The sequence below is a fragment of the Spea bombifrons genome, chromosome 9, assembly GCF_027358695.1.
Source record: "Spea bombifrons isolate aSpeBom1 chromosome 9, aSpeBom1.2.pri, whole genome shotgun sequence".
NCBI lineage: Eukaryota > Metazoa > Chordata > Amphibia > Anura > Pelobatidae > Spea > Spea bombifrons.
In genome coordinates this window covers 21,265,656-21,278,746 of record NC_071095.1, presented here as the reverse complement: position 1 = coordinate 21,278,746, position 13,091 = coordinate 21,265,656, and the positions used below count along the sequence as shown (strand labels likewise).

Here is a 13,091-nt window from a genome sequence, read left to right as displayed (position 1 = left end):
CACGATAAGGTACATTACACGCACGTGACATGATGGCATGCATGTGTTTATTAACATTTAATGCCTTAGCCAAGAACAGCCCTGATGCCGTTGGAACGCAGGGTCCAATCCACGGTGATCATGAGTGTTCCACGCGTGGGAAGCAATCAATGTACTAAAAGGACCTTATGTCACAGATCCGGGACACGTTGGGTATACTCCCTAAAGGGGGGTTATGGTTTTAACCCCATCACTCCACTGTTCGTTATGGCAGGTTTCCTAGTGAGATTGGATGAGCTGGCCCCGTATAATGTATAGTGCAAGAGACTGGAGACGTCCCACTGACTTAATCATACATTATCCAGGGCCAGCCAAGCTCTTCCTGCAGCAGGAGCTCACCGGGGTTGGCCCTTCGTGATGTATAGTGAAGTCACGGTGTACCTGTGGCATTGCCAGTGCTGGGAAGGTGGGGGGGGCGCTCTGTGTGGTACACACCGAGCTCCTGCGGGGACGGATGACAGGGCTCTCCCGCTGTTAGTGTGATGAGCCTGCCCGGTGTGTGGGGACTGCTCCGGCCCGGCTCGCCTGCTCCTGGGGACAGTGTCAGGGGGAGGAAGCTGTAGATCAGCTGAGGGAGGAGGAGCTCGGCCCCGCGAGCGGAGGATACACAGCTCGGTGTGTACTGCCGAGTGTGCGCGAGGAGGCTCGGTGGGCGCAAACACGCACACACCGGCCCGGTAGCTGGCACCATGAGGCGGAATAAAGGCTGCGGTATGCTGTCGGTGGCAGGCTTCCTGTCGCGCAGGGAGCTCCACGGGGATCCGTTACTGAAGGAGGACTTCCAGAGGAGGAGGCTGCAGGCCTGCAGGAACCTCTACAAGAAGGACCTGCTCGGGCACTTCGGCTGTGTCAACGCCATCGAGTTCTCCAACAGCGGGGGCAGCATGCTGGTGTCAGGCGAGTGCCCCGTCCCCGAAATACCTCCCCACCCTCCGGCCGCACCCCGAAAACCGGGCACCGGGGCGGCCACTACCCCCCGGAAACATGCCGTGTCACAGGCCTCACCCCGACAATATCCACCCCACGGCTTTCCACTCGGGGCTGACAGCCCTCCGTAGGGGCATTAACACCCCCCCCCTGTCATTTTAACCCTTTTCAAGGATCTTTACAATATCTGGCGTTTGTGACCTACGTAGCACTTTGCATAGGTTCTAAAGTGGCGTGGTTACCATAGCAACCAGTGGACTGATCCCGTGTCGCCACTTTGGACCAGAATTGCGTGACTTCCAGTGTGTGACGGGCCCTATAGATATCATACAGAATGCATACGGCGCACACGCCTTAGCCGTCGTTTGCGTGTCAGCCGCATGCCCCAAAATACAACAATTGCCCTCCGGCCATCTGAAGTGTCGTGAAGTGTAAATATTAAATATCGTCTAACACAAACAGTGACAACATACCAACATACAACATGAGTGCGAGCACACGTTATCGCACCGGCACTATATAAATGATCTGTATTATTATTATTTATATATATATGTTATTGTTATTATTATTATTATGTTGTGTTATGTTATTATATGTTATCGTATCGTACTATGTTATATTGTATGTTTTTTATAGCGCCACCATATTCCGCAGCACTGTACAATGGGATCTGGGCTAAAACACAGAATATGACAGCAGATCAGACCCGTTCAGCCCCTCTAGTCACCCGTGTTTGGCTTTGTACCTATTCCCATGAATCTTTAAATTCCCTCGCTGTGTTGGCCTCTGCCGCTCCTGCTGGGTGGCTGCTCCGCTTATCTACCACCCTCTCAGTAAAGGACACCATGAAAGAGACCTACATTAACCCTGATTTAGCCCTTGTACTTTAATGTTAAAATCAGGCAGGCATGGGGAACCCATCAACCATTCCATGCAACACAGCTGCTTCAGAACCTCTTTAAGAGTATCTGTTACTTCCTTCCTTACTTACTTATAACTTTTATTTTCCTAAACGTGCTACTTTTAAAATAGTTTGCGTTGGTTACTACATGAGGTGGGAAGTGTGACATCATCATCATGTTTTTTATAGAGGAAATAAATGATAAATGAAATGAATATAGCATGCGTTGGGAATGCCACGTTTGGGGTTATACGGTTACAATGTTGGAATACCTGCTCATCTGTTAATAAATCCACATTGCGGGGACCCTGCCGGGGTCTCTGATGACCCCCTGCCAGCCGATCATGGGTACTGTGATCAGGAGCCCTGCCGTCTGATCGCTGCGTGATCTGCTGCACGGGGGGATCAGAATGAGAAGGGGGGGGTATTCAATATATAACCTTCTGTTCTGTACGTTCTCATTGTCTCATCCAAACATTATCGCACCTGGAAGTAGATACAGAGTTGCTCTGCCCAGTTAATAAGGTACCGTCTGTTACAGGAGGAGATGACCGGCGCGTTTTGCTGTGGCATATGGAAGAAGCCATTCACTCGAGAGCTAATCCCATCCAGCTGAAAGGGGAGCATCATTCAAATATTTTCTGCCTGGCGTTCAACAGCGGAAACACCAGAGTCTTCTCTGGGGGTGAGTCTCCTCGTTACCAGCAAAGCACGATACATCCCTGATACACCGATACTTACTTTACCGAAAGGGTGGTGTATAAACGGAGCAGCCTGCCGCGAGAAGCGGTAGAGGCTAAAACGGTGAGGGAATTTATCCTCTCCGCGACCATACGGGAAAAGCTGTGCTAAGAGGCCCCGTAGGACGTACCGGCACGTCCTGACTTTGCTGTAAAGACAGGGACATCTCCCTGCGGCTACACGGGAGATCGTGATGTCTAATGACAGCCTGGACTCCCCCATGTTAGCCCTCCCTTCTGGCTGGCGTCACTACCCCCAAACCTCTTCAGCCAGTATTATTAAAAATACTACCCTATAGGGCAGGGGCGTCCAACCTGCGGCCCTCAAGCTGCTGCAGCACTACATCAGCAGCAGGAGGGCCGCAGGTTGGGCACCCCTGCTAAAGTTACCGTGTAAGGGAGGGATGTGGCCCTCTAAAACATTCAGTATATAAATATGGTGTGTCCGTCATCAAGGGATGTTGCCACACCTGACCTTTCGTACTGAATCCCGTGGGTTAGTTGGTGTGTCACCCCATGTCCCCGTAATGGCGGTATTCGGCAATACGGGGGTCCGTCCCTGCTGGGGATGCAGTAAAAGTCTATCTAGGATTTATTAACGATAATAATAATAATAAGTAAATAATATGGGAGCATTCTCTGGTCACATGTATTATCTTTCCCGGATCAGAACCCCTTCTGTAAGACATTTTTAGGATTAACGAACAGATGAGTAAATATGGCGTGGAGATAAGTAGGGAGATATTGACCCAAATAACGCATCCCCATTTACACGGTTATGCAAGGTTACAGTAGACCCGGCGGGCCGAAAGACTTGACGGCATGGCAGGCTGTAACGGTTGTGCCATGGGGGCTTCCTCATGGGCTTCCTCAGCGCGTTGGCTTTGTAAACCGCCGGTGTGACTGTTCACGCTGCGAATGCGCCGTTTCAATCTGTAAAAGGTTGCCGTTCGTTTCTTCGAGTCATATTGTCGTGGAAAACATTCCCAATGGAACGAGCGTGTCCGGGAATGATGCCCAGCGCCCCTGATCAAAGATGACATCATCGCTTTAATTAAGTGTCGATCAAAAATGCATAAGACAGGCGGACGCGTCCCGATCATTTATTCACGGATCAGACTGCGTTCACGTTGCTGATCTATGTATGTCATCCAATCAAGCAGTTTTTCAACGAGAAAGCCACGCGTTTGCTCTTTTGGCAGCCCCCCCCCCATGTTGGCAGGCGGCATCGCTGGCATCTGTCCACGGGAACGCATGCGCAGACATGGGAAGCAGTCCTTTGCTCTCTCAGGTTTGAGGAGAGGCACAGCTGCCCGTGCCATTTGGCACACTGGCCTGCCAGGGGGCATGGAAAGGGTTTAGCTGCCCTACAGAGTCTTTCATGAATAAAGAACCCATAGTGCAGGGTTAGGCTGGGGCAGAACATTATTATATTTTCATTTAAAAGGAAAAATGAAAGGGACACTGCAGCCATCATATGGATTTTGTATATGAAAGCCGAGAGATCCCTTTCATTCTCGGCGGTGTCGCTCCAGCATATCTCCCAACACGTAATATACTTTCCGACGGTCAGGTCCAGCGCTGTCTAGCCGGGCGCTGCCGGTGGGGTCCAAATAGACCCTTGTGCATATGCGCAGAAAGTACTCCCCTTGGGAGTGCTTTCCTATGATTGATCGGAGGTGTGCAACAGCCGGAGTGGGAAGCTGCAGCTCTGCAGCTTCTGCTTCTCCCTAAGGTAAGTGCTTTTTTTATTACAAGGTATGAATGCATTGTTAGTTCAGGGGCTCCCTGGTATACTGGAGTGGTCCCTTTATCAACAAATTACAGCAGGCAAGCACCCCAAGTTACAGTCGTAAGGACACCTTAGAAAGGGTGTTTGCTTTAGGAAAGTGCCGCTTTTCGCCTGTTGCTGGTTAATTTGAGCTCCAAGTGCTTGTTTGCTCAGATTTTATTTATTTTATAGGAAATGATGAACAAGTGATCCTTCACGATGTTGAAAGGTATGTAGCGTTGGTGGTGCCCTGATCCATGCTGCGTGTGAATCAAGCTTTTGAGATGGATTTATATGTCTTTTGTTGCTTTCAGCGGCGAGACGTTGGATGTTTTTGCCCACGAAGAGGCTGTGTATGGCTTGTCGGTCAGTCCGGTCAATGATAACGTGTTTGCGAGCTCATCTGATGATGGGAGGGTTCTAATATGGGATATCCGGGAGTCTCAGCATGGAGGTAAGATTTCTTATTATTATTAATTATTAGATCACCTTTATACGTTATATTCCCATAACACACGAGGTTGGAGTTTATTGACCTCGGTGAGGATGGCTCCTGTGTTTCTGCTCTGGAGCCAAGTTTAGTTATATATAATTCATGCATCCTTAGTAATAATGGGACAGCCGCTTGGACACTTCCCAGAGGACAGGCCTTGAGGGCACGTGGCTATCTCTTAATGACCTGGGTGAGATGGGATATAGCACTTGGGTAGGGGGCATGATGTGCTGTATTGACCAGTGTCTCTCTTGCACCGCCAGATCCCTTCTGCTTGGCTCATTACCCATCGGCGTTCCACAGCGTCATGTTTAACCCGGTGGAACCCAGGCTCTTGGCCACGGCTAATTCCAAGGAGGGAGTTGGACTGTGGGATATTCGGAAACCACACAGGTAAAAAGCATTGGGTCCGTTCTCTAAATAGTCGATGGGTGTATTCAGGAAAGCTGAGGCTTCAGCTTAGTCCTTTCATTATTCATTATAAAGAGCCAACACTGGCAACCTTCTCCTGCAAAAAGGTCTGAGCTGGCCCTGTGTAATGCATAATTCAACAGGTGAGGGGAGAAATCTCACTTATTTAACTATTTATAATACAGTCAGCCATGCTCCCCTGAAGCAGAAGTGTATTGGTGATGTCCTTCATAACTCATCGAAGCACTAGGGTTCTTTTCTATATTTTCCAAGTGTCACATAAAACGCGGTGAATACCCTGAGATTAAGAACATCATCTGTGGCTTCCTCAATCCTTATAGCGGCTTTGAACTTTTTTTTACTGTGTGCTGATAAGGTTGGATATTCTATAATCCCATTGTACAGCGCTACGGAATTTCATGGCGCTATATATAACAATGTATAATATTATTCATATTGCAAATGTTATTCCAGTCTCCACCAGCAGGGGGAGTGATATCCCTGCTCAGTGAGGGCAGCCTCCTCTCGCTCTGGTTACCATCGCAATCTCAAATCCGAGGCGATCACCGCAGGTCCCGACAAGAAGCGTGACCGTTCCAGACTTCGCAGGGTGCCACATTCCTAAGATTTCTGGCTTTCGTGGGAAATGTGGGCTTTTCTTGTAAGGCGCACACAGAGATCACAGAGCCTCAGGGGGAAACAGGCAGAACTGTCTTGGCTTTAGTCTCCGTGTAAATCATCCAAGTAGAAAAATACAGTCTGGATCATTTTGGGCAAGTCTGTAAAGCAGTGCTTAGGTGAGGAGTCCAAAAAAAAAAATAGTTTTAAGTGAAAGGATAACACAATTCCACTGATCCGCCGCGATGGCCAAAATCACATAGGGACCCTAGTTAATAATATCCCACCAGTATCAGAGTAAAAGCACTCAATGTTCGAGAGAACAAAAAAAGTCCTTTAGACGGTAAGCAAGCACTTTAAAAATAAATAACTAAATATATATATATATATATATATATATATATATATACAATAAACATGTATTATCTGATGTAAATAATTTAAGATGACAATGCGTATGCATTCAAACAATGAACGTATATACTCAGAGGCCAACAGATCATCAGCTATGCCCATGGGACCCTATATATATATATATATATATATATATATATATATATATATATATATATATATATATATATATATATATATATATAGTATGTAATGATTGGAAAGAGACACTTTTTCTTATGTGCGTAGTACAATAGACTAAGGAGCAGTGAGGTTTTGTGTCTTTTTTTTAGGAAGCATACTAGATACCAGTTAGAGGGAATAGTTTAGTTGGTAGCCTCCTCTTCTATGTCTTTAAACCCTGGAGCTAGAGGAGTTTGATTCGGCATGTTAGTGCATTCCAGAGATAAGATGCGGGGGGGGGGGGTCTCGAAGGTAAGAATGAAGCAAGGTGATGAGAGAGTGAAAGCATGGGTCGTAGGCAGAGATTGGAATTATTATTTTTGAGCTATTCAATTTACTGCTGTCCTCAGGCTTTCAGATTTATGGAATACATGATATGTTAGAGTTGACGAGGAAAGCTTTTGCAAAAACTCCCAGGCAAACTTTCAGATTCTGAATCTCCGGAAAAGGGGCAGTGGAGGATGGGTGGGAGTCATTCATTGCAATCAGGCCGGGTCCAATCATTCTGCCCCTTATTCCTGCACGTTGATGTCTTTCTTGCTTCTTTCTTGTTTTCTGGAGTCCCAAGCTTCCTGTAAACTGTTCTGCGTGATGATGATGTCACAGTACGCCAACCTGACCACATAATTCTATGAATCGGCATATTATAGTGTTAACGTTTTACTATGTTTCAGCAGGCTTTAAAGTTTGCAAAAACCTATTGTGACATGAACTCGATGTGTTTCCTCAGCTCCCTGCTACGATACGGTGGAAACCTTTCCTTGCAGAGTGCCATGAGTGTGCGATTCAACAGCAACGGGACTCAGCTTCTAGCACTTCGCAGGCGCTTGCCTCCCGTCCTGTACGACATTCACTCGCGTCTGCCTGTATTTCAGTTCGACAACCAGGGCTACTTCAATTCTTGCACCATGAAGAGCTGCTGCTTTGCAGGAGACCGGGACCAGGTGAGACGGCCCTTAGGCTTTGACAGGAGATATCCTCAAAAGCCAGATCAAAGTAGCTCTTTGCCCTCGGGTGGTTTCTTATCAGCACCTACCATACCTATACTTAATTGTAGACGTTCACCGAGCTCCTTTATCCTTCACCCCTGGCAAGTTTCCCTTTTAGCCTCCGTACTTCTCTGAGATAAAGCGTCGTTAAAATGGTTCGTATTGAAAGCAGACTGCGCAGGAAAACGATGGATTATGAGTTTCAAAATGGAAATATGTTTACTGGTTGTTATCACTTGGCAGTCTGGAGGATTGTGCTTTTCCAAGCCTGATTTATGTTGGAAGCAGTTGTGCTGAAGGAAAGGAGATATAATAAAGCAGGGGCGTCCAACCTGCGGCCCTCCAGCTGCTGCAGGACTACATCTCCCATATTCCTCCTTGTAGAGGTTATAATACTTTACATTAACAAGTGGCGGTAACATCCGGAGCTCTGGCGTTGCGGTGATAACCGCGCCTCGTTTTATCAGGTGTTAATATTTCTGTTGATGGGAAATCGTATTTCTCCCATTTCCCTCGGGAAAGAAGGAAACCAGAATAAGTGCCAAATGACGAGCGCTGGCCAAAGAGCTTTGAATGTTTGTGTGTAGGACTAGATACTCGACTTACAGTAGCTTTAGTAGATTAGAAGGTAAGAAGCCTCTGCGTGTTCTGATCTGACTTCTGTATAAAGGACCTTCTTGTCTATTGTAAATTCAGGGTTCCAGGCATGTTCCAGGCATGTTGATGGGCTTATGCGTTAGGCTCCATGTGTAGATTTAAAACTGTTTTATGTGTTGGTTCGAGGTTGTTCCGTGTTGCGATTTGTGGCAGTGAACGCGTAACCACAAGTCTTTTGTACGGGTGACGAGCCCCGTTTGGGATCTTTCTCCGCGCGTTCGAGCCGCCAAGGAATGCGCCTTTCTCTCTGAAGCCGTAACTCTGCCAGATGCTTCACAAACCCAGCGCGCTGTCAGCGTTCCTGTAAACAGCGAGACATGGGAAACGCTTAGGTCCATCTATGAGAAGAATTCCTCGGCCCGGCATCCAGCGCTAATATATAATGCGCATCAATCCCATACTTAGCATGCCTATGGATTACTGCCATCAGAGCCGTAGCCTGGATAGAGGGCGCGTTTTATAATCCCTGTCAATCTGGTAGTAAGATGTATCATAAGAAGCAATTAGTAAGGCAGTTATATTCACCGCTTCTATAAATAAATAGCACGCGGTTTAATATGAATACTGGATTTGGTGCATTAATCTATTCTTCCATGTAAGGAGCCTGCTGCAGACGTGTGCCTTGAGGCTCCTACACCCATCTAATAGTTTTCCGTGAAGACATTCAGCCTCGTTTAATGAAAGCCTTAATCCCTTCTCATTATGGGTTTCATGGCTTCCGTGCACGTTCCTTCCAGGCATGTCCTCGCTGCACAGAGCCTCCATCAGACAAACCGTCGGGACCTCCTTCTCTGTACGGTAACAGAGGCAGGAGGTGAAGACCACCACCCCATGGGCCACAGCCAACGAAATGCATTGCAAATGGGTCCAACGTTCTTTCATACAGACGTTTAAAAATAAAGAAAAAAAATAATTCCTTGAAGTTAATATATATCTATATATATATTGTGTTAATAAGAATAGAAGTTTCAGCAAAGTTATGGTCCATCTCTTCTTCTGGTTCTTAAGGCCCAAGATCCGCATTCGTGTGGTTGATGGTGTTTCATTAATGAGAAATAAATTCAGTTTTTTATATTCTTCAAATAATTACGGATGTGGTTTGGATTAACAGATAGGAGTACTATATGGAAAAATAAGAATTAAAGCACTTTTCTGACTCGGTAAACGCAGCCCTGCGGCTGCTGTTGGGGGACAAAGGAGCTCATGGCGGTAGCTAGACTTTAATATCGTGCTGCCGGCTAAATATCAGCCCTCGAAAGGAACGAGCTGTCGAGGGTTATGTAAAACAGACGCATAACTGTAATTCCTTAGAAAATATGGAGCTGCATCATGTTTCCCAAACCTCATTACATGCTCAAGGGGAACCTAATATATGCCCCCCGTATCAGGGGGTAGGTGATACCCCTCCCCCCCAGGAACATGCGGAGAGAGCCTCCAGTGACTGGTAGAACCGTATGAAATAACCCTTTTATTTATATTTTATGTGTTCTTTCAGTATATTCTATCTGGCTCCGATGATTTCAACCTGTACATGTGGAAAATCCCATCCAGCCCAGAAGCAGGTATGTGGATATCATTATGACTTAGGATGGATCACAATGTAATTATGACAGTATTAGGGTCTGTGAATATATTCGTAAGAGGTTAATTGGCTAAATAAGCAGATGTTTTACTATAAGCCGACTATATGCCACGAATGTAGCTATAGAACTGTGTGGTTTGTGTTATTTCTATAGGTGGAGCCGGCAGAGTTGTGAACGGGGCTTTCATGGTACTTAAGGGACATCGTTCAATTGTAAATCAAGTGCGTTTCAACCCTGACACCTACATGATCTGCTCCTCTGGAGTGGAGAAGATTATAAAGGTGAGATCTGATTTTTTTTATTCGTCTTTTTTCCGTTATTATTACGTGGCTTTTTAAAAAAGATAGCTGCCCCACACGACTGCAATCAAAGACAATATGGAATGCGAATGCAAGGATCCCTTTGTGTAGTCCCATAAAAAAGTTACTATCAGTGCTTTGTAATGCATTGTGTACATCTGTCCATCCACACACCCGTGGTAGGTCTTCAACATCGACCTAAACTTAAAGGGGAGGAAAAATAAGGACCTATTGCCCTGTTTTGGGTTAATGTGTATAGGTGAGGTAAGGGGAATGGATATCTCGCTAAGGAGATATTTGAAAGTGAGAGTTGGCCTAGAGCTTTTTCGAAAATATTCCCAAACTTGGTTCTTTATTAGTGTTTAGCTAGCATTCCATGAAGTCTGTAGGCCGGTGGGATCCCATTAGAAAACGTTATGATCCATGAGCTCCTTAAATACCAATTCATTTCTGTACCCGGCTCTAACATATGTCTTATTTTGCAGATATGGAGCCCTTATAAACAACCTGGATGCTCTGGAGACCTCAATGGAGAAAGTGAAGATGACTCCCGCTCCTTGTATACACATGAAGAGTATATTGGTCTTGTGCTCAACAGCGGAAGTGGTTTGTCTCATGATTACGCCAGCCAGTCCGTTCAGGAAGATCCACGAATGATGGCTTTCTTCGATTCTCTGGTGCGACGGGAGATTGAAGGTTGGAGTTCTGATTCCGATAGCGACAGCACCATTTTACAGCTTCACCCTGGCGTCAGTGAACGTTCAGCTTACAGCGACTCCGAATCTTCAGCTTCGTTACCTCCCTCGCCAGTGCAAACACCAGGGTTGTTTGACGAGACTGTCACTGCTGAAGAGTCCCAGAGGTCAGCAGAATTCCCTTCTACAAGACAGGAGTTGTCATCCCATGAGCTACACTTATTAGCATTAAGAAGATACAATGATAAGCGTCTGTGTGCCCCCTCCAACAACTCAGACACCGACGAGAACGCCTGCGAAACGGAAACAGAGAACGAGCCTCTTCCCCGGCCGCAGTCCCCAATTCCAGAGGAAGAACTTTCCAGCACCAGTAGCAGCGATGAAGAAAGCAACCTCAACGATAGACGTGCCACAATGCGTCAACGCAACGCGCTCCGCCATCGCCAGAAAGTGCAACGGGAGGAAAGAGTCAAACTAAGCAACGAAAGCGCGACAACTGTTGTTGGCGAAGACGTGTACGATTATCCTCAATTAACGGTGGATGAACTTTCAACGTCTTCGGATTCATCACCCGAGAGAAGTCGGCCAAAGGAGGTGGGAAGAAAGTCTTCGTTTTGTTCTAGCATAAACTCCGTCGAGAGAAAGATATACAAAGCTTATAAGTGGCTGCAATACTCGTATACATCCTACTCTAAAGGGAAAGATGGAGAGCCGTCCAATGCAGATGGGGAAGGTGAAGAGGGAAGGCCAGGGTGTAGCGGACGGCGCAGTGTATTGCCGCATTCAAATGACAATCCCGTTGCATCTCCTGCACAAGGCGATGACGTTTCTTCAGACGCAAAGCATTCTGCACAAAGAGATTCCACGCCAGAAAGCCTTAGTACTTGTCAGAGCTATCAGGGTGAGAAACCGCTTTCCTCAGAGGATCTCGAGAACACTTCACAAGACAGCGGGTCCGTGGAGTGTCCCTCAGAGACTAAGAAACTGAATGGGGTGTCCATCCATAGAGAAGCTTCACTTGGTTCAGAAGGTTCTTGTGGTCAGTGTGGAAGTGAAGAAGCACAAAGCAGCCAAAACTACCAACAGACTCTAAACCGGCGATCCCCGTTAAGCCGAGAGTTTCCTCCTCCCGTGAATACAAGCATAGACCATTCTATTAAAAGCCAGGAGGAGGAGGAGGTAGAAGGTGATCAGACGGACATTCTCTGTACACATCATAGCAATGGACATTTACATTGTCGTTCACCAGTCTCTAGTAATAGTAGACAGAGCCGTGGTGGTGGACAAGAAGCTCCGGCGACATTATCTTGCTTTCACTCCAATTTGGACAGTGCCGTCCCGTCACAGGGGGCATCCCCAGTGCATAGGGACTCGTGTCTGACGGCAGTAGGTACGCACACGTGTACCAAAGAGGTCTTCACAGATCATACAGACGCCGGTGGATACCAGGCATCCAGCGGAGTGAAAAGGCACCGGCCGGATCACGAAGAGCCAGGGGACTCCTTTTCAGAGAAGAAAAGGAAAACATAAAAAGTACTAAGAGTTATGCAGTCGAGTTCAGATGTGTGGCTATGTGCTACTGACTCTCTAAGTCAATATATACCTGGCTTCGTTGGTTTTGAACATGTGGCACAGCCAAAGTTTAGTTTGCACTAATGAAAACGGTTTCTCCTTTAAGCTATTTTTATAATTTCCTCTTTCCCGTTCTGTTGATATTTGAGTGGACGGGCATCTGGCGCTCCCCCACCCCATCCCCATGCTCTTGGGGGTATCTTTAATACAGAATATAAAAACTGTGTTGGTGGCTTTTGTTTTGTTACCTTCTAAGTGATGAACAATAGAGGAACGTACCATCAAATTCATTTCCAAACAAGGCTTTTTTTTATTTTCTGAACAAATTTCTGTATTTAGTAATTAATTTGTTTGCAACAAAACAGCTTTCAGAATTACCCCACAGATTAAAGAAAAACCCTTCTCCCACCTATGTCTTGTTTGGGTGCTCATTTGCAGAATGCTTCATCGTGCTCTTGCTGGTGCTCCTCTAGTACACTCGCCCAGCAAGGATAATCTTGTACGCGTATCGTGATATTTCACGACGGCCCTGCAAAAACCTTGATTTTCTGATCTAGAATAAAGGTCCAGTTTGATCGGAACTTACTTGATTCTGAAAGTTTGAATCGGCAAATGGCAGCCAACATAGCACCAGCTCCAAATGTTATTTCTGAAAACGTATACTTTGGCTTAATGTATTTTTATTCATTTGGGAAAATTTCCCCTATAATACAGCGGTGTATTTAGGTGGAGGAATGCCCTATGCATGGCTCAGGACGGCGCTTCAGCTGCTCCTCGCCTACTCTCTGCCAAGTGCCGTGATGTCATAGAAGTGCTA

General features: G+C 46.4%; 1 protein-coding gene across 1 annotated transcript; it reads left to right on the top strand.

Moving 5' to 3' along the window:
• Positions 1-588: 588 nt before the first annotated feature.
• On the top strand, positions 589-12,682 carry DCAF5 (DDB1 and CUL4 associated factor 5). Its single transcript, XM_053474581.1, has 9 exons — positions 589-936; positions 2,412-2,555; positions 4,574-4,610; positions 4,696-4,835; positions 5,138-5,267; positions 7,210-7,423; positions 9,621-9,687; positions 9,862-9,989; positions 10,493-12,682. Exons 1-9 carry the CDS (start codon positions 729-731, stop codon positions 12,230-12,232), a joined length of 2,808 nt encoding a protein of 935 aa, XP_053330556.1. The 5' UTR covers positions 589-728; the 3' UTR covers positions 12,233-12,682.
• Positions 12,683-13,091: the final 409 nt, after the last annotated feature.

Coding starts and splice junctions, on each gene's coding strand:
- DCAF5 (XM_053474581.1), top strand. CDS start 729: ATGAGGCGGAATAAAGGCTGCGGTATGCTGTCGGTGGCAGGCTTCCTG. Junction 2,556..4,573: donor CACCAGAGTCTTCTCTGGGG/GTGAGTCTCCTC, acceptor TTTATTTTATAG/GAAATGATGAACAAGTGATC. Junction 4,611..4,695: donor ATCCTTCACGATGTTGAAAG/GTATGTAGCGTT, acceptor TGTTGCTTTCAG/CGGCGAGACGTTGGATGTTT.